Here is a 22,306-nt window from a genome sequence, read left to right on the forward strand (position 1 = left end):
GAATCGGAGCAAACGTATTTCAATCTGGAGCTACCGGATTTTGTGTCATGCGCACTAGAGCTGGATTCTCCAATTTCCGACAAAATCAGAGCATTGGAATGGGATATCTGACACAATTGGCCTACCTTGCATGGTAGATATGCATGTGTTCCTATCTGTGTGGTTACATTACTGACTCCGCTTCCGTCCAAGTATGGGCCAGCGAAGAATGTTCCGCCAGAGTTTAACTTGTTTAATGCTAATGATGTACTGATGTCTCCTGTGACGTAATCTGTAATTAGTGAAAGGAGAAGGAAAATAACGTTTTACTCTAATGAATATGTTATACCGGATGAATGCATTTTTTGTACAAGTTTTCAAGATAAGGTATACCGTCGGACGTAACAGAAAAGGGAGTGTTCGTTTGCCCGGTAAAAACGAAGGAAAATACATAGTCACCATGTTCTGATGCCCATCGTGTGTGGAGGGATAATGGGTTTTAACAAAGTAAAGTTATTGTTTCGAGTGATTGGGTATATTGAAATAATGAAATTTTAAGCACGTTATCATGTTGTTGGTATCGTGCGATATATACAACTATACAATTAGTGGGAAGTTGATGCATTAAAAATTTATACTCTTCAGCAACTATGACGTGCCTTGCAGGGAAGATAATTGAGTTGACGATTCGATAGTCAATCCGATTATTGTCATTTTACTGTGTGGATGTTCAACAATTACCATTATTTGGTTATTAAATAAGCAGTTCTCAGAACATACTTAAAGCAACTTTTGGAAGGTTTGAATAATAGGGAAATTGAATAAATTTTACACAAAAGGTTTACATGTGTCATATTATTCTTTTTGTCTTTCTCATATAGAAAGGTTTACAATCACTGTGAAAACCAACTTTTTAACAAACTGAGCAAATGTGTGTGTGTATGTGTGTGTGTATGTATCTAACAAAAATATTCATTCACTTTTCTCGGAGATGGCTGAACCGATTTTCACAAACTAAGATTCATATTCAAGTCAAATAGTCTCATAGCCTGCTATTGAATTTCATTAGGATCCAAATTCCAGTTCCGGAGTAACATGGTAATATGTAAAAGTTAGAGAAAAAGTGTGCACTCGATTTCCTAAGAAACGGTTCAACCGATTTTCAAGATTCAAATGGAAGGTGTCATAGTTTTCTAAAAATTACTGGAACATTTTATCCGGATCCGACTTCTGGTTCCGGAACTAAAGCGTGATAAGTGGAAAATTACCAATTTAATGAGTATTTTTTCACAAACGATGGTCCAAAACAAGTACAAATCTCATTCAACTGTCTGATAAATTTTTTTACTTCTTTACTTAATCATAAAAACTTTATTCGTCACTACTGGTCCCCCATTTTCCTGTTCCGGAAGCACCGAAAGTGGTGTAGAAAAACTCTAAAAAAAGAAGCATCATTCAAACAATATTTTGTATTTTTTTTCGTGAAATTTTTTTGAGAAATAAGTCGGTGAAGAAGAATTTTTGAGGACGCTTCTTAAAAATCATGATTTGCGGTGTCCACGGTGTCTCAGCGCAGACTAATCAGAAGTGAACAAATCAAAGCTGCGTAGTTAGAGTAGAAAGTTTTCTAGATCCCAACGTTTCTGTTTTATTTTTTTTTTTTTAAATTTTTGGTGGTTGTTCACGAAAAAATCCACCATTTTGTAGCTATAAAACCTTCCCAAAGTAACAAACAACGAAAAGCAAACCGTTGGGATCTGGTTTTTCAAATGTAGAAAGTGCGTGCAAAATTCGAAAATAAATAGTCCAGTAGTTTTTGAATGACGATGGACACAGACTTTCAAAACCTGCTTTCGAGAAAAACGAGTTTAAAGTTGTTGTCTATAAAATCAATGGAAAAAAATTATTACTCAAGGGAGTAGGGTCTAAAATTTTCAAAAAATCATATTTTTTTATAATTTGTTATATTGAAACATTTCAAAAATGTTTTGTTAAGTTTTTAAGTCAATCGAAGCAGAAAACTTGGGCCTGTACGCCGAGCTCTTACTTCTTCGCAGTATGAGATAAGCAATGATAAAGGCCCATAACTTGCAGAGTTTTGTTCCGATAGGTTTGAAAATTTTACAGAATGTTCTAGGAATGTTTTACTATAAGAAAATAAAAAGAAAAAAATAAATGATTTTACAAAAGTGTTAGACCCTACCCGCCCCTTAAATTTCATCCGAAAGTTTTCAAATCGCCATATAGAATGACATTATATACAACATCGGTACGTGGTGGTACGGTGGAAAACGGGTGTGTGATATTGGTAAAAGACGGTGCTGCAGTTGATTAAAATTTTAGCTATTCTATGAAAGAATAAACGAATGTCGATGAATTCAAATTTATTTTAAAAAATAAGAAATTATCACAGCCGGTATAATAATAATAATAATAATAATAATAATAATAATAATAATATTAATAGTTATAATAATAATAATACTAATAATAATAATAATAATAATAATAATAATAATAATAATAATAATAATAATAATAATAATAATAATAATAATAATAATACTAATAATAATAATAATAGTAATAATAATAATAATACTAATAATAATAATAGTAATAATAATAATAAAACTAATAATAATAATAATAATAATAATGATAATAATAATAGTAATAATAATAATAATAATGATAATAATAATAATAATAATAATAATAATAATAATAATAATAATAATAATAATAATAATAATAATAATAATAATAATAATAATAATAATAATAATAATAATAATAATAATAATAATAATAATAATAATAATAATAATAATAATAATAATAATAATAATAATAATAATAATAATAATAATAATAATAATAATAATAATAATAATAATAATAATAATAATAATAATAATAATAATAATAATAATAATAATAATAATAATAATAATAATAATAATAATAATAATAATAATAATAATAATAATAATAATAATAATAATAATAATAATAATAATAATAATAATAATAATAATAATAATAATAATAATAATAATAATAATAATAATAATAATTATTATTATTATAATAATAATAATAATAATAATAATAATAATAATCCTAATACATGTTTTATGCTGTTGTTTCATGCTTTTTAGCTTGACAGAATCGCAGGTTCGTTTCGTTTAATTGGTTTAATCGAAATAGAACATAGATATAGTAAGTTTTGATTCAGTAATAGCCGTTCAACCGAGAAGGTTGTGTATAGAAGCGTACAGTTTAATAACGCTGGTTAGTTTACACGCGTTAAATACGACAACGGTTGAACTACAGACCTGTTGGCAGCAGCCGTTAAAACGTAAAATCGTGCTGCATAAGAGAGCCCTAGTGCTGGGCCAAGCTGGTGAAGGAAACAACAAAAGGCGTTTCCCAAGCTCTACCCAGGCCACAATATACAGCCACAAGTGCTGAGCAGGAGAGTGCAAAGGCACATTGAAGAAGAAGAGTGCAAAGGCACACAGAAGCAGGAGAGTGCAAAAGCACACCGGTGCGAAGGCACTTCGGTGCAGAAGCATATCGGTGCGGAGCACAAGGAAGAAGGAGACAAGACAACTCGGTCTTTCCACTGCCATACAACACGCAGGTATACACCGGTGACCTGCGCTGGTTGCAGCTGGCGAAGACAAAAGTAAATCGGAAATCGAGTGGTGCTGGATGTCAGGTAGCAGTAGCATCACATCCAACAATCAGCATCCAACAAGAACATCTAGAGCAACGAGGATCTACACGGCAGTGCAACGGAGATAGACAACAATTTCAAGGTAGAAGTTTTTTCTTTTCCTTTTGATTGAGTACTGTGTAGTGTTGGTTTCATTTTTTATTTTAAAGTTTGATTAAAAATTTTAATGTGATGGATGAATCCATGGACGTAAATCCTAGCATGAATCCTATACCCCCACGAACGAAAAAATATCAGGAGAGCTCTTCTGGGCCTTGGATAGTCTTTTTTAGACGTATATCAAAGCCATTAAACATTTACCAAATTTCTAAAGGTTTGACATCACGATACTCTTCAATCAAAGAGATCATAAAAGTAAATAACGATAAAATTCGTGTTGTGGTAAATAATTTGAAACACGCGAATGATATTGTCTCTTCGGAACATTTCATTAAAGAGTATAAAGTTTACATACCCTCCAAAGATGTCGAAATTGACGGTGTTGTTACCGAAGCGAGTCTTTCGGTAGATGATTTACTCAAGCATGGTGTTGGTCGTTTCAAGAACTCTATGCTTGAGGGTGTGAAAATACTGGAGTGCAAACAACTGTACTCAGTAGTTTATGAAGAGGGAAAAAAAGTTTATCGCCCATCAGACTCGTTTCGAGTGACATTTGCCGGATCTGCGTTGCCGTCCCATGTCTATGTCGATAAAATTCGCCTCCCTGTTCGGCTTTTTGTTCCAAATGTAATGAATTGTACGAACTGCAAAAAATTCGGACACACAGCTACTTACTGTAGCAATAAACCAAAATGTATTAAGTGTGAAGGACCTCATAAAGATAATGATTGCAACAAGGAAATTGAAAAATGTATTTATTGTGGGGAAGTCCTCATGAGGATATTTCAGTATGCACTGCATTTAAAGTGCACAAAGACAAAATTAAGCTTTCTTTAAAAGCACGGTCTAAGCGCACATATGCAGAAATGCTTAAAACGGTCATTGATGTCCCCCCTTTGGAAACTGAAAACGGGTTTTCAAATCTAGAGGAAACAGAGGACTCTGACTCTGACGAAAATAGTGAAGGTAATTCGTTTATCACTACCCAAGGGTCAGTTAAGAGAAAGAAGTCTTCTTCCAAATTACCAAAAAAGACACCTAAAGTTTCATCTTCAAAAAAAGATCCCCGTGTTAAACAAAAAAAGTCAAAACCAAAGACTGTGCCTCCTGGTTTGTCAAATTCACAAACCAATCCAGGATCTAGCACAGAAAAAGGTAATAATCCTGTGGGCTCCATTTCACAGCCACCAACAGGATTACTGAAGTTTTCGGAAGTTGTTGAATGGATTTTCTCAGCATTCAATATATCTGAACCCTTAAAGACCCTCATAATGGCATTCCTTCCAATAGTCTCAGGTTTTGTATCTTTTGATGGATAATTTATCACCCGCCGCAAATGATACAATCACTGTCCTGCAGTGGAATTGTCGAAGCATCATGCCAAAACTTGATTCATTTAAAATTTTATTGCATAGTCAAAAATGTGATGTATTTGCTTTATGCGAAACATGGCTTATTTCAAACATAGCTTTAAATTTTAATGATTTTAACATTATACGTCTCGATAGAGACTCTCCGTATGGTGGAGTGCTTTTGGGAATTAAGAAATGCTGTTCCTTTTATAGATTAAACATCCCTTCAACTTCTAGTATAGAAGTTGTTGCTTGCCAAATAAACATTAAAGGCAAAGATATTCGCATAGCTTCGGTTTATATTCCTCCAAAAGCACAAGTTGGACAGCGACAGCTTAATGAAATGGTGGAAGCCCTTCCTGCTCCACGATTGATTCTGGGGGATTTAAATTCGCACGGAATGATGTGGGGTTCTGTTTACAATGATAGCAGATCATCTTTAATACAAAACATTTGTGACAATTTTAGCATGACGGTATTAAATATGGGTAGCATGACAAGGATCCCAAGACCTCCTGCACGCCCAAGTGCATTAGATTTATCTCTTTGCTCAACATCAATTCGACTAGATTGCACCTGGAAAATATTGCCTGATTTACACGGTAGCGATCATTTACCAATCATCATCTCAATTAGCTGTAACAAATGTATTGCTAATTCAGCTAGTATTCCATATGATTTGACAAAAAATATCGACTGGATTAAATACCAAAGTAGAATCTCTAGTATTTTGAATTCAATGGAAGAGCTCCCTCCACTTGAAGAATATGACTTCCTCATTTGTTCGATTCTGGAGGCAGCAGAACAATCCCAAACTAAACGCTTTCCTGGGCCAACGACTAACAGAAGGCCTTCCAACCCCTGGTGGGACAAAGAGTGCTCAGAGGCTAAACTCGCAAAACAAAATGCTTGCAAGACGTTTCTAAAACGAGGAGGAGGAACTCCTCAGAATTTTGAAAAACTTATGGTTTTAGAAACCAAGTACAAGAGCATACTTCGAGCCAAAAAATGTAGCTATTGGAGACATTTTGTCGAAGGTTTGTCAAGAGAAACCTCAATGAGCACTCTTTGGAATACGGCCAGACGAATGAGGAATCGTAACGTGGGCAATGAGAGTGATGAATACTCGAACCGATGGATATTTGACTTTGCTAGGAAAGTTTGCCCAGATTCTGTTCCTACGCAAAGCATTATACGGGAATCTCCTCCAAATAATGGTTTTATTAATAACCCATTTTCAATGATGGAATTTTCTATAGCACTCTTGTCTTGTAACAATAACGCCCCTGGGTTGGACAGAATTAAATTCAACTTGGTGAAGAATCTGCCCGACCTCGCAAAAAGACGTTTGTTGGAATTGTTCAACAAGTTTCTTGAGCAAAATATTGTTCCGCCTGACTGGAGACAAGTGAAAGTTATCGCCATTCAAAAGCCGGGGAAACCAGCTTCCAATCACAACTCATATAGACCCATTGCGATGTTGTCCTGCATCAGAAAATTGTTCGAAAAAATTATTCTACGACGTCTCGACACTTGGGTCGAGACGAACGGTTTGTTGTCAGATACTCAGTTTGGCTTCCGTAGAAATAAAGGGACGAATGATTGCCTTGCATTACTTTCGTCTGACATCCAAATTGCCTTCGCTCAAAAGCAACAAATGGCATCTGTATTTTTAGACATTAAAGGAGCATTTGATTCAGTTTCCATTGATGTTCTTTCAGACAAGCTCCACCAACATGGACTTCCAGCGGTTATAAATAATTATTTGCACAACCTTTTGTCACAGAAGTGCATGTATTTTTCACATGGCGATTTGGCAACATTCAGAATTAGCTACATGGGTCTCCCGCAAGGCTCATGCCTCAGTCCGCTCCTCTATAATTTTTACGTGAATGACATTGACAGCTGTCTAGTAACCCCATGTACACTAAGGCAATTGGCAGATGATGGCGTGGTTTCAGTTACTGGGCCCAAAGCTATTGATCTGCATAAACCATTGCAAGATACCTTAGATAACTTGTCCGTTTGGGCTGTTCATCTTGGTATCGAATTCTCTGCGGAGAAAACAGAGTTAGTCGTCTTTTCAAGAAAGCATGATCCCGCGCAGCTTCAGCTCCATATGATGGGAAGAATGATCCAACAGGTTTTAACTTTTAAATACCTCGGGGTGTGGTTCGATTCCAAATGCACGTGGGGAGGACACATTAGGTATCTGATAACGAAATGCCAACAAAGAGTAAATTATCTTCGAACAATAACAGGATCTTGGTGGGGTTCTCATCCGCAAGATCTAATAAAATTGTATCAAACAACGATACTTTCAGTGATGGAATATGGTTGCGTTTGTTTTCGTTCCGCTGCAAACTCTCATTTTATCAAACTTGAGCTAATTCAGTACCGTTGTTTGCGAATTGCCTTAGGCTGCATGCACTCGACACATACAATGAGTCTTGAAGTTCTGGCGGGAGTTCTTCCATTAAAAGATCGATTTTGGGAGCTTTCATCACGCCTGCTAATAAGATGTGAGGTGCTGAATCCCATGGTAATTAATAATTTCGAACGACTAGTCGAGCTTCGATCTCAAACAAAATTTATGACAGTATATTTTAACCATATGTCACAGGAAATCAACCCTTCAAGATATATTCCTATCCGTGTCAGCATCCTAAGTGCCCCTGACTCAACTTTATTTTTCGATACATCCATGCAGCGTGAAGTGCGTGGAATCCCGGATCATCTACGCTCGACGGAAATCCCAAAAATATTTTCAAGTAAGTTCAGGCATATTGACTCTGAGAAAATGTTTTACACGGACGGATCGCGAATTGAAGAAGCGACAGGGTTTGGTATGTTCAACAATAATGTTTCGGCCTCATTTAGGCTTCAAGAACCTGCATCTGTTTATATAGCAGAGCTAGCAGCAGTTCATTATAGTTTGAGTGTAATCGTCACATTATCTCCAAACCATTATTTCCTCTTCACAGATAGTCTGAGTGCAATTGAAGCCATTCGCTCAATCGCTGCTGGCAAAAATGAACCGTTTTTCTTGGGTAAAATAAAACAGTGTCTGAACGACATATTGAATAATAATTATCTAATCACTATAGTCTGGGTCCCGGCTCATTGCTCCATTCCAGGCAATGAAAGAGCCGATATTTTAGCCAAACGTGGTGTTATTGAGGGTGAAATTTATGAGCGACCGATTGCTTTCAACGAATTCTATAGCTCGTCTCGCCAAAGAACACTTGCCAGCTGGCAAGCATCTTGGGATAGAGATGATCTGGGTCGGTGGATGCACTCAACTATTCCGAAAATATCGACAAAGGCATGGTTCAGGGGACTGGATGTGAGTAGGGATTTCATTCGTATGATGTCCAGACTCATGTCCAATCACTACACGTTAGATGCACATCTCCTTCGAATTGGGCTCTCCGAGACTAATCATTGTGCTTGCGGAGAAGGTTGTCGGGATATTGATCATGTCGTTTGGACATGCGTGGAGTATCGTGATGTCAGATCTCAACTAATAAATTCTTTGCGTACCCAAGGTAAACTATCCAATATCCCAGTTCGAGACATTCTTGCTTGTCGTGACCTTTCATACATGAAACTTATTTATCATTTCATAAAGAAAATTGGAGTTTCAATTTAATAAAGGCCCCTTTTAAGACTTAGGTCTGATCCCAGCTGCGTCCATGAGTTCAACCAATAGCTAAATTAGAATAAACATTATGTAATGATACAAACAAACTCGAAACAGTTTATGAAATTATCAACAAAATGTCTGAAAATAACAGCTTATTTTATAATTTATAGAAGTTAATCGTTTGGTTCAAATAATATTTCCGAGTAGATTGCATAATTAATGACGAGTTACCTAAGATGATATTTAAGCTATAAGAGAATATGTTTTAATAAATTCAAAACGTTGTGACTATGTTAGAATTAAATTAGGATAAGAATATTATGTAAAAGTGATGCTACGGCGAAGAAAAACTTATGTAAACTGCCTTAAGAAATAAACGTATTTATGGAAAAAAAATAGTAAGTTTAGGTTTAACTAGGTTTCAAAACAGTTCCAATTCGTAGGTCATATTTGTTACTGCAAACGAACCAACTTCGGCTATACCGGTCATCTGAATTCGGTTTCGGAAGAATTAGAAATGATGATTGAAAACTACAAAAGGGATCTCACTCACTTTCCTTCAAGATAGCCAAATCGATGCTCACAAACTTATATGTTCAAAGGAAAAGTCTTGCAGTTTCATATGGAGTTCCTGAATTTGTTGTGGTAACTACTTTCGGTTCCGGAACTACAGGGTAAATAGTATTTGTAGAGTTTGTTAGATTAAGTACGAACAAACTTTCCTATTTCTATTCAATGAACAGTTGTTTTTGCAAATTTACCAATAATAATTTTTGATGTTATGAGTAATATAAGAAAGGCATCATTACACCACTAGGTGGATTAAAACAGATTTTTTACTATGCTGAACCATGTGTCTACACCGGTGGACATATGGTGTTAACGCATGGTTGTTTGTTCGAAGAATATGAAATTGTGATTATGACAATAAATAACGATAATTTCATTTGAGAACACTATTAAACTGATTAGTTAAGCCACTTTGCCTAGGTCGGCCACAAAGAGATAATAATCAATTAGGTCGAATTGTGTAAGGCGCTCGAAAATTAAATCGTTTTCAACAACATAACTGAGAGATATTTTAGTATATCACCTTTGCAATTCGAAAAACAGCATTGAAAAGTTTGATAGGCCTTGAGAAAAATTATAGCCTATCCTTGTTATATTACATTCCTTTTTTGTGGAATTTGACCTTATGTTTCAGCGGACTTCGCAGCCGATTTATAGTGTAAAGAACCAACCATTGCATGGCTGGTGCTACGGTCCCATTGACTCGAATGCCGTTTTTCATTGAAAAACAGCAGGTGGCCGAATACATAATGAATTATCCATGGTGGCCGCATCTTTCAGCGGATTGAAAAAGAAGGAGAGGAGCGATCAGCGAAGTTAGGTAGAATCGTCAATAGATTATTAGTTTACTGCAGGGATGGAGAAGAGACGGGGAATTAGGGGAGCAAAATGATTAGTGACATCATAAATATCATGCTAGTTCTGGTGAAGGTGGTGGACAGTCGGGGGACAGGGAGGATCGAGCGGATGTTAGTGTTGAACATCATTGAAGCGAACTTTCTGAGGAGGACACAATAACAGATTAGATTTGTAAATTGCTGATTTCCAAGTACTGATGAACTATCCCGACTCGCCAACAAATTCCGAACTGGAACCTCAGGGGACTTAGCTCGGGCTTTGAGAGATTCCAATAACTTCGACCTGGCGTCGCGAACCTCTATGCACGACACCACGACTTGTTCAATGTCCTGATTACCTTCGCCTTAGGTGCAGAGATCGCTTTCCGCGAGCCCAACATGCCTGCGATGAATATTGAAGGTGAAGTGGTTTGATATGAGCCACGAATAAAATCTCCTGAAACGAAATTTTCGTCGATACTCTAGGCCTCATATTCGTTTTTTACCGTCACATTCGTCAATGACCGCCTCCAAAACAAACGAAGAGAGACAAAGTATTTTTGTCTCTCATAGCAAAAAAAAGTATCAATGTTAATGTCACTCGTTCCCCTACGACAAGACGAAACCAAAATAACGTAACGTAACGTGCATGGAGAATCAATCGAATTTTAATTTTCTCATTCTTTCATCGATGTAATGAAAATCCGCGACATTAGGCTATCAAGAGTGTCTAAAATATGATAATATCGAAGTAACCCCACCCAGAACCTCTTTGGAAACCAAAACTACTATAACACATGGATCAATAAGTCCCGAGACTAAAGCAGAGATGGCGCTCGTAGTAAACCAGTAACCACGTCTTTCTAGAGTACTAACCTTTGCTTGAAACGGGTCAAAATTTTAAGTCGATCCGACCAGAAACAGCTGAGTTATCGAGGTTGGAGTAAAGTCGTTTTGTAGTTTATTTAAAAAATGGAAAAAACCGAGTTTCGTGTTTTGATAAAACATTGTTTTTTAATGGGTAAAAACACCGTGCAAGCGAAACAATGGATTGAAAAATGTTATCCGGACTCTTGTTCGTCAAAAGCAACGATTTGTCGCTGTTCGCCGAGTTCAAATGTAGTCGTACCGACACAAATGACGCGGAACGCTCGGGTAGACCTGTGGAAGCCGTTACACCGGAAAATGTGAGTGAAGTGACAAAAATTATAATGAAAGATCGTAAAGTGAAGCTCCGTGAGATTGCTGAGATGACACAGATATCATATGGAAGTGTATTTACTATCCTTCATGAAAAATTGAGCATGAAAAAGGTTTTTTTCCAACTGGGTGCCGCGATTGCTTTCGATGGAACAAAAATAGCAACGAGACGATGATTCAGAAAGCAGTTTATCGCTATTTACTCGCAACAAAAAAGATTTCTTGCGTCGTTACGTGACCATGGACGAAACATGGATACATCACTATACTCCAGAGTCGAAGCGGCAGTCATCTTAGTGGCGCACAGCTGGCGAAAGCCGTCCGAAGCGTCCGAAAACGCAGCAGTCAGCTGGCAAAGTCATGGCGTCAGTTTTTTGGGATACGCATGGCGTGATTTTCATTGACTACCTCGAAAAAGGTAAATCGATCAACAGTGATTATTATATTGACTTACTGGTTCGTTTGAAGAAGGAAATCGCAAAAAAACGACCGCACATGCAAAGAAAAAATTCTTTTTCATCAAGACAATGCACCCTGCCACAAGTCAATGAAATCAATGGCGAAATTAAACGAATTGGATTTTGATGTTGGGGAAGCACATACTCGCCAGATTTAGCCCCCAGTGACTACTGGCTCTTTGCTGATCTTAAAAAAATGCTCCAGGGAAAAAGATTTGGCTCAAATGAGGAGGTCATCGCTGAAACTGAAGCTTATTTTGAAGCGACAGATTATTTTTTTTAAACATGGTATTGGAAAAACGTTGGAACCATCGTATCACCCTAAAAGGTGATTATGTTGATGAATAAAAAAAAATTGCAAAAAAAATGTTGTTTTCATTGTTAGTCTCGGGACTTATTGATCCATGTGTTATATACGAGCATCAACAGATAAACATCATTGTGTATCTCTTTTTGCCATTATCGATTCTCGAAGCTTTGGTTGAACACTGCATATTATACGGTTTTCATTTAATACCGAAAATGACTGAAACGGTAAATGAATAAAAGAACACAATTTGAATACTACTGCTCCGCTTATGTCGTTGACTGGACATGAATCAAGTTCTCATAATTTGCAAGCGGAGCTGAGAGTGACATTTTTTTCTCATCCCAGTTCACCATTGCTCCATGAAATTTGCCAACTTTGGAGTATTTTCTGACGAGGGATACTGAAAAAATAATTGAAGCATCATAAATATCTTATTCTAATGCCACAATTGTTTATATAAGTCTGGTCTCGTAAGTAGTTGAAATAGAAATTTTTAGAAAGTGTCAAAACGAGAAGCAGTTTAGACTTTATTCTGTTATGATTTGACTATGCTTTCAATATGAGAAGGACAAAACTGTGACTATAGACTTACACTGTGTAATCATGCTATTATAAGAGTCTCTTTGGCATCATTCGTCCGAAATAGAAAGAAAAACATTCTTGTTTAAAAAACATGTGTTTAGCAAGCAATCAGCAAATATAACATAACAAGTCAACTTTTTAGGATATCTTGTCAACCAAACAATATACCAGAACAACTGCATTCCAGCCATTTTGAAAGGATTTTTATTATATCCTACTTAAATACATAAACCAACAAAACTTTTTTTATGAATGTGATTAAAGCAATGAGTTTCAAGATGAAGACAATTCAATAGTTATTCTAATCTGGATGTTTTTAATGATTTATTTGAACTATTTTGTTTGAAGAGGTTTAGGATGGTAGTAGACATCGTGATCTAAAAGACATCACTTTATCGAAAATAAATAATTGATTGACTATCAAACTTTTTTCTGAAGGAAAACAATATGATCTGAATATACAGAACGACTCTTTTGCTGTCATATGCTCCGAGAAAAGCATAGTAAAGCTTCTTCAGTTAAAATACATCGCTAAATAAACTAAAGTTGATATATGCTGTAAATGCTTATTTCAATCATATTGCAATATTCAATTCCGTTTTTCAATTCGGCATTATCGCAAACGACTAGTTTCGATTATTCGAAGTAGTTTACAGTCTTTCTTAACTTACTGGATTGAAGGTTGCCGAACTAAAATTTTCCTACTCATTTGACAGTAATGAGCTGCAATCGATGGCGTTTGCTATAAGCTGTGTCAATTACGCTAATCAATTTGATAAACAATATTCCTTGATAATCCTTCTTTCAATCGTGCTGACATTCATTTCTTATTGCTAGTGGAAAAGGTAGACTCGTCTGACTGTCTCAGACGTGCCAAAGATGTGTGAACGTTGAAGATTAATGGGCGGAGAAAACCAGTGAACTCATTCAAGTTTCAGTCAGAATGTAAGAACCGAAAAGGTCGATGTATTTCTACTATTGAATACGCCATCCAAGTTCCTCCTGTGTAACACCAGCTAGAGATTGGATTCGATAATTTTGCTGAGTAGGCCAAACGGTATCATGACACAACGAAATGGGCATAAATACTGAATGAAAACGAATAACGCTCCGGAAGCAACTGGTTGAAGATGAAAGCACTATCTAGGATGTTAATCTGATGTGAGTGCCTGTGTATAAATTATCCCGGAAACTGGCAAGTACTCGTGGTATGAGGTGAATGATATAATTTAACTTTGTACATGGACTTGGAAGACAGTGTGATGATAGATCATGGTACTATTCATATTGGCTATTTGCACCGAAATTTGAAACTAATGTCGTTTTCGATTGAGGCCCAGTTTTCACTTGAACCGCCGTTAAACCGTTTGTTTCATATCTATTTCGCTAATGAACTGAAGTTCGGTAAATTTTGAGCTTAATTCTTACATTGGGTTTTCTCACTCTACCGCTGTTTAGTGCAAACTTATCACAGTTTCATCAGGTTTTTTTTGCTTTATAGGATTAGCCTTGGGTTAGATTCAGGTTTCACATGCGAGAGCGACATAAGATATTACGCATCTTCAACGCCTTCTAATTAAAAAAGGGATCAATATGTAAGCTATGGAGAGAAATTAAAATAATTCAATCAGTGAATGTGTGAACTGTTTTGAGATAGAAATCTAAATAAACACTTGTAGGTCACTGGACATTATTGAATATTATTTTTAATTCATATATTTTTCTGTTTGATCTGTTTAAAGCATGCTATTTACTGAGTTATGAGTAGTTGCAAATATGGAGAAACCCCAAACCGGAATGTTTCGATTTGTCGCAGTTAAGCTTGTAGTATTGGATCTGTACGTGGTATGGGTTGTAATGGAATGCGGTTTTGATGTGGTTCATACACAGTTCAGATATTTATTTACCTTCTGGATATAGCGAATTTAGATATTTTGACCGAATAAATTGTATTAGTCAACATGGATGTTTGTTTTGAGCTGGAAACATGGTTTGGTATCAATTTGGTTTTCATTGTTGGCTGTGTTGTCATTAGTCGAGTCACCCCATTTTTTCGCGGATTGTTGAGCTTCGCCTTTAAGAAGTAATATCTTTTTTTACCTTTTTTATATATATATATATAAAAAATAGGTATAGAATTCGCTCAAACTTTAGAAAAATTTTTCGAGGCCCGGAGGGCCGAATGACTTATACCAATCGATTCAGCTCGACGAATTGAGCAAATGTCCGTGTGTGTATGTGTGTGTGTCTGTATGTGTGTTGTCAACTAAGAGGTCGAGATCTCAGAGATGGCTGGACCGATTTTGATCAAACTAGTCGCAAATGAAAAGTCTCCCCGTCACCCAAAACGCTATTGAATGGTTTTGAGATCGGATGTTTACTTTTTGAGTTATACGAAGTTTTATGTCAAAATTTTCAGTTTTTTTACAGTACCTGTCACAATTGACCTTGAAAGCAGAATATGTTTTCAGACTTAGATTCCGCACGATAATACCTATCCAACAAGCCATAGATGGTTAAAATCCGTCCATTTCTAACGGAGATATTGAAATTTTTGTGTAAAAGACTTTTTCCCTTATTCCAGCAGTAGAAGTTTTGAGCGCTGTATGACAAAGAAATGCTTGGGAGTAACGGAAAACACGATTTTTATACTGTGACATACAATCGTTTCTAAGTACCAAAAAGACTGTGTACAGCATCCTTTTTCATGACAATTTGCCTTGGACCGATTTTAGCACGGTTCGTTTTTAGCAACATAATTGTTCGAATATGGCATATGTAAACCAGATCATATCAGCATTTTCGAGTTGAAAGTAATTCCATTATTATATTGATTTAAACTACTTACAGCAATAAATGCTGGAAGAACATAACTTCCATATACCATTCGTATCAGTTCGTCGAGATCAGTAAATGCGTGTGTGACAAATAATTTCACTCAATTTTCTCGGAGATGGCTAAACCGTTTTCTACAAACTCAGATTCATATAAAAATCGTATGCTCCCAAACAAGGTTCCTAAATTGCGTTTGGTTCCGACCTCTGGTTCCGGAGCTACAGGATGACATGTGAAACGAAATTAAAATTGTGTAACTCATTTTTCTCGTAGATGGCTGAACCGATCTAAGATTCAAATGAAATCTAAGAATCATTTATGATTCATATGAGAGATCTTCAAGTCCTATAAAACATCTAACTTTGTAGTCAGATCCGACTTCTGGTTTAGGAGATACAGGGTGATTAGTATAAAAATGTCCATTTCACATAAATTAATCAGGTTTATCGGGTTTGCAGATTTGGATAGTCGATTACCAAATAAATTTGTTTCAGTTCAAGCGGTATTCGTTTTTGGATTTGGAATGTACCCCCACATTTTAATTCTCACTACAATTTCTCAAAGATGTCTACACACTCCTCAGGAGAATTTAACTGATTTCGGTTACACCGATTTTAGAATTCGTTTCTCAAAGCTCAATCATTTTCTCAAAAAGGTCAAATCGAAACCAACCACGGAAGGGTCTTTAAGAAGTAATATCGTCACGACATTGATGCAAAAACGAGCAGTATTAGCAATAATTCGATTTGAATGCATAAATTTTAATCTCAATTCCTTTATTACATCATGGAAATCTACAAGAAATGTTAAATTTTAAGCTGCTTATGAATTCTTCGGTTTAGTTCTATTTCATCCATCTTAGTGATGCACTTACATATCCGTATTATTTAGTGATAGGTATAGATTTAATTTTAGATTCATTATAATGAGCTTTGGAAACCACACGTGCGGTTATTTTAGGCTAATTCATGAAAATAGATATTTCAGGTTTCATCAAGTTATAAACAAAGCTCGAAATAAATATTGTGTGAAATGTTTATTTATGAACCTTGAAATTCAAACTGATAATAATTATTCTTTGAATTCATTTGCAACTAGCACCTGTGCTGGTCTCAAACGCGTTTGATCTTATTATTATTTGAATATCTATTGCTGTGAACTACTACTCTGACAACCGACTGCTCGGCCATCCATGGAAGTTGACCATCAATGTTAACTTCCCTCTCTGAGCAGCCTAGATAGCCGTGTAGTGTCGGTAGCGGTTTCCCAACTGCTAAGAATAACGCTACGGTCCACCTGTACCGGTGGTATAAGTCCACCAAACAGGTAAGCCGTGTGGCATCCGGCGGAATTATTTTTTACCAAGAATTGATCCACTGGTTTCCTATTCCATGTCGTAGAAGGCCACAAAAATAGGAACTCCTAAGTCAAGGTGTATTTCCGTGCCGATGGCTGAATGGCTGCAGGAGGTTAAACATTGCAGTCGTGAACGGAATATCTTGGGTTTTTCCCTTACTGGATACACGCAATGCTTAGCAATCAACTTCTTTGATCATCGCTTCGGCAGGCCAGAGATTAGAAAGCTGAGTGTCTGTGGGTGTCCTCAAGGTGGTGTACTATCCCCACTTTTATGGAACCTAGTCGCTGATAGTTTGTTAAGGAAACTTAATAACCTTGGACTTCCGACTTATGGTTTTGCCGACGATTATCATATATTGATGACCGGTATAAGCATTAACACTCTCTTGGATTTAATGCAGCAAGCCCTGCGATCTGTTGAACAATGGTGTTGTCAGGTTTGGATTATCTGTAAATCCGGGCAAAACATCAATGGTGCTTTTCACTCATCGTAGGATAATTACAGGAGCTCGTCCGTTGCAGTTCTTTGGTTCAGGGGTCACTGTGGTCGATCAAGTTAAATACGTCGGGGTTATTCTTGACTCAAAACTGAATTGGTCTGCTCACATTGATTTCAGGATTAAAAGAGCTTGCATGGCTTTCGGCCAGTGCAGACGAGCTTTTGGAAAATCATGGGGACTCAAACCCAGATATATTCATTGGATCTACACAACTATCGTTAGACCAATTTTAGCATATGGATGTCTTGTATGGTGGCAGAAAGGAGAAGTCGCGACAGTTCAGTCAAAGCTAAATCATCTCCAAAGGATGGTCCTAATGGCGATGACAGGAGCATTCACGACAACTCCTACTGCTGCTCTAGAGGCGCTACTGTGCATTAAACCACTACATGTGTTCCTAAAACAAGAAGCATTATCTTGTGCATACCGTCTTAGGGTTACAGGGCTTTGGAACAGTAACCCATTAGAATATGCTACCAGTCACACTCGCTTGTGGTCTCAAATGGTTCCGTGGGATGAGTATTTACTCGCTCCTAGTGACCTAACTCTCACATGCAGTTTTCCTTTTAAAACATTCAATGTGAGCTATCCTCTTCGTTAGGAATGATTGTCTGGTTGTCTGGAACGACAACTTGATGAACACATAGTTTGTTTTACGGACGGTTTTCTGTTGAATGGTCGTGCTGGTGCTGGTATCTACTGTCGTGAAATAGGCTGGAGCAGTCTCATTCACTTGGTAGATACTGTACTGTGTTCCAAGCAGAAATCTACGCAATTCTGTGTGGAGTACAATCGGCACTTCAGCAGAGGATCTGTGGTAAACGTATTTATTTTTGTTCCGACAGTCAGGCAGCCTTAAAAGCACTCAGTTCGAATGACTCACGGTCGAATCTAGTGATCGCATGTTGAACTCAAATTGAAGACCTCAGCATTTCAAATGCTGTTTACTTCATATGGGTACCCGGCCATTCTGGTATTACTGGAAATGAATGGGCTGATGAGTTGGCTAGAGCTGATGCAACGAATGATTTCGTTGGTCCTGAACCAGCTTTACCACTTTCAACTAGTTGGATAAAGCACAAGATACGTTCTTGGGCTGCATCCAAACATGCCAGCTACTGGCGCAGCTTGCAAACTTGCGTTCAGACAAAAGCATTTCTATCAGATTTAAATCTGAAAATGTCAAAGTGTCTACTGCATTTCTCCAAGTATCATTGAAGTATTCTGGTCAGAGCTCTGACTGGACATTGCAAACTCAATTATCACATGGCTACTATTCAACGTGCTGAGTATTATTCGTGTGATTTGTGTGAATGCGATTATGGTACTTCATATCATCTGATATGTAACTGTCCCGCATTGACGCAGCTACGTATCCGGGTTTTTGGTTCTCCATACATGGTTGAGTCTGTGTATGCGGAGCTAAAATTGAAGGATATTCTCTCGTTTCTCACCCAATGTGGTAAGGAGCTATAGTCAGAAGGGTTCATCGTTCTTCCTGGAGTGAATGAATCCCTTCTGTATTCACCTTAAATAGGGTTTGGCAGATTGTTTGGCATCCTCTGGGGGGTACCGCATTTACTTCTGCTCGTACATACTGCGAGTCGTTCTGCATTCTTCCGGGAGTGCAGAATGGTGTAGCTTTTGTAAGATCTCTAAATCCTCTCGGGGGTTGGAGGTTTTATTAACAGCAGACTGTTCGGGACCTCGTAGAGGTTCAGAATTTCCTTCTGCTTCCACTAAATGTGATCCTCAGCAGATTGTTCAGCATCCCTTAGAGGTGCAGAATTTACTTCTGCTTTTATGTGTTTTTGTGTCGTCAATTTTTCCCATCCTCCTAGTCCAACCCTTACCATTTCCTTTCAATCCTTCCCTCTTATATATCGGGAAAATGATGCTAAAAACAAATTGATGGCAAGGCACAAATCTCCAAATATCAAGGGGAACGTGCCATTTGAGCCAATTTGTTCTGATTCCTGATTCCTGATTAGTTCTATTTCATCCATCTTAGTGATGCACTTACATATCCGTATTATTTAGTGATAGGTATAGATTTAATTTTAGATTCATTATAATGAGCTTTGGAAACCACACGTGCGGTTATTTTAGGCCAATTCATGAAAATAGATATTTCAGGTTTCATCAAGTTATAAACAAAGCTCGAAATAAATATTGTGTGAAATGTTTATTTATGAACCTTGAAATTCAAACTGATAATAATTATTCTTTGAATTCATTTGCAACTAGCAACTAGCTGGTCTCAAACGCGTTTGATCTTATTATTATTTGAATATCTATTGCTGTGAACTACTACTCTGACAAGTCAATACTCTTTCGTGTCGACCCCATGTAGATGACTTAATGTGAAGGACCTATCGCTTGAATTCTGTAACAATATATGAGTATGAGATGAATGGAGAACAGAAGAGGAAGAGGGATGAGGTTGTGCCACATATTTAATCGTAATAAATTACGTTCTTACTTGATATGTACAGTTTTATAATTGGCAAACATTATTCGTAATGAAATCGTTAAATTTGAGTGTTACACTTTGGTAAATTCGGTCATTACTTCGCACTTTTATAACATTTATTTATAGTATTGACTCCAACACAAAATCTGTTTTATCATGAATCTTTAACTAAATAGGTAAAATTTTATTTATTTTTTTGTTATTAATATTGAAACAGCTCATCTTCTCTTTGTTTTGGTGAATTTAATAAAACTATTTTTCTCACTACATGATTAGATGCAGTTTATTTTGAAGTCTTATGATAGCAAAAATTAGTCTAATAATAGTTTAAAATGCTAAAGCGCTTTGTCAGTTCAACATAATCTGCTAAACAGACGAAAAATATAATCTGCTTTTAGTTTGACACTTAGAATTTCATGAATTTATTTTTAAATTCACAGACGCACTGAAGATATTTAAGGCATTCATGGATTATAGGTTTCTGTCAGAATGCAAGCATCACGCGAGGCGTCGATACACACGTGCGAGCTTGTTACATTTGATCAAAGCAAGCGTTCCTGAGTGAACGCGATGCGCTCGCATCGCTTCCGCAAATCGCATTCACTTTGGCTGAGAGATGATATACTGGGATTTCGAATAAATTCAATTTGTGTTCTCAATGTTTGATGAGAAGTTTTATCACATTAATGTATCGTATGGGTTGGACGTTACATGGATTCCAATGAACAATGAAAAAATATTCAACTTTCACAAATATTGAATGTCTGTGTGTTTGGCAGCCTTGTCGAGCCAATTTTATTTCTCTCTCCTATTTTAGAATGCTATCAGGAAATCAAAGCGAAAAAAATGGCGTATGCATTGAAACTGACTTTGTTTCACAGAAAAATACAAGACTTTATTTTTATCGCGATAACATATATGTTTTTATGTACTAATCGCATCTAAACTAAATACTTTGTCACGGTAGATTTATGATACAAGCCTTCAAAGCCGAGATATTCGATGAACAAGTAGAGGTATGCATTTCCGAGCGTTCCAATTTTCAGCAGTTCTTCAATCAGAAAAAAATACAACACGACCGCTAAACTCAATGAATCATTCTGAAAATTTTACAGAATATTCTCATCTTAATTTCGAAGACATTGTCAGGCGAGTTATTCTATATTCTGCACCGTTTCCGAGAAAATTTAATATGAAACGGGAAAATAGCAAAAAATCTATCACTTTACGGTACTGTCCTCAGCCCTTAAGAGCAGTACCGTAAAGTGGTCGATTACGACTCAACACGCGACCCTCTATCCTCAGACCTTAAAAGGTGATGAATATCGAATTCAATCTATCATATAAGAAACAATGCAAAAAGATGGAAGAGCTGCAAAGCTGCAAAGAATCGGCTACAAATTAAACTAATTACTTTCTTTGGTTTCTTCTTCTCCTAAAAATGAAAAAATCTTGAAATCTTCGATTTATCTGGGAATTGTCTTTAACGTACTTCATTCATAATGAAGACAGTAATTTTCAAGTACTTGTTTCGTACATAATATCATTAACTAATGTAATTTTCGGATTCACGTGACGTAGTACTTAATTTGTCTTATCCTCGAAGGCTCTTTTCTGGAACATTCCTTAAAATTTCATCGGTGTCTAGGAATAAACGTGCAATACAAAAACTCCTCCTCCTCTTACCCGTTGTTTGGAATTAGGTTGAAGACGCTGCTATTGACTCTTGAAAGCTTACAATTCTCGAAAAGGGAGCATAGAGAACGGAAAGATACTGACTGGGTCCCTGTACATTGTTTCTCTGTGAAATTTAGCTTACTCTAATCAATCACGGAGCGGCAACTACGAATTGTGCAAACATCAGGCTCATTTATATTCCACATCCTAATTGTATCCTGTTGGACATCTTCTCCTCCTTTTTAGCGTATACTTAAACGATTATTCATAGCAATTGGTTCTAATATAAGTTAATAGCCTTGTTTGTTGAAGATTAGTTTCAATTTTGTACCGAATGCATGAAACTGTTTCACTGGAGTGATCGAGATGTAGATTTACATATAAACCTGTTTTAATTTAATGATGCCTTTCTCTTATACTCATTATCATAAATATCACTAGATAATTCCACAATAAAAATGTTTGAACTTGATCAAAAACTAGAAAGTTTATTAGGAAATAAACTAACATAAACTTTTAAATTTGTGAACTATTGTCATATAAATTCAGCAGAATTTTTCTATTTTGTGAATCGTCGCTCTAGGTGACGGTGTGCAATTTCGAACTTTCTAGTTCCGGATGAAATTCAATAGCAGCATTTTAGACCATGAAATTGCCACTTGCGTCTCGGTTTTGCAGTCTCTGA

General features: G+C 36.4%; 1 protein-coding gene across 5 annotated transcripts in view; it reads right to left on the reverse strand.

Annotated features, from left to right (window-relative positions):
• LOC131439455 (zwei Ig domain protein zig-8-like) overlaps positions 1–22,306 on the reverse strand; it is a 436,989-nt gene that overhangs the window by 58,528 nt on the left and 356,155 nt on the right. For all 5 annotated transcript variants that reach the window (XM_058610477.1, XM_058610475.1, XM_058610474.1 and 2 more), the window contains one exon: positions 126–271. In XM_058610477.1, the coding sequence (XP_058466460.1) occupies positions 126–271 (146 nt within the window). The remainder of the gene's footprint in view (positions 1–125; positions 272–22,306) is intronic.

The sequence above is a fragment of the Malaya genurostris genome, chromosome 3, assembly GCF_030247185.1.
Source record: "Malaya genurostris strain Urasoe2022 chromosome 3, Malgen_1.1, whole genome shotgun sequence".
NCBI lineage: Eukaryota > Metazoa > Arthropoda > Insecta > Diptera > Culicidae > Malaya > Malaya genurostris.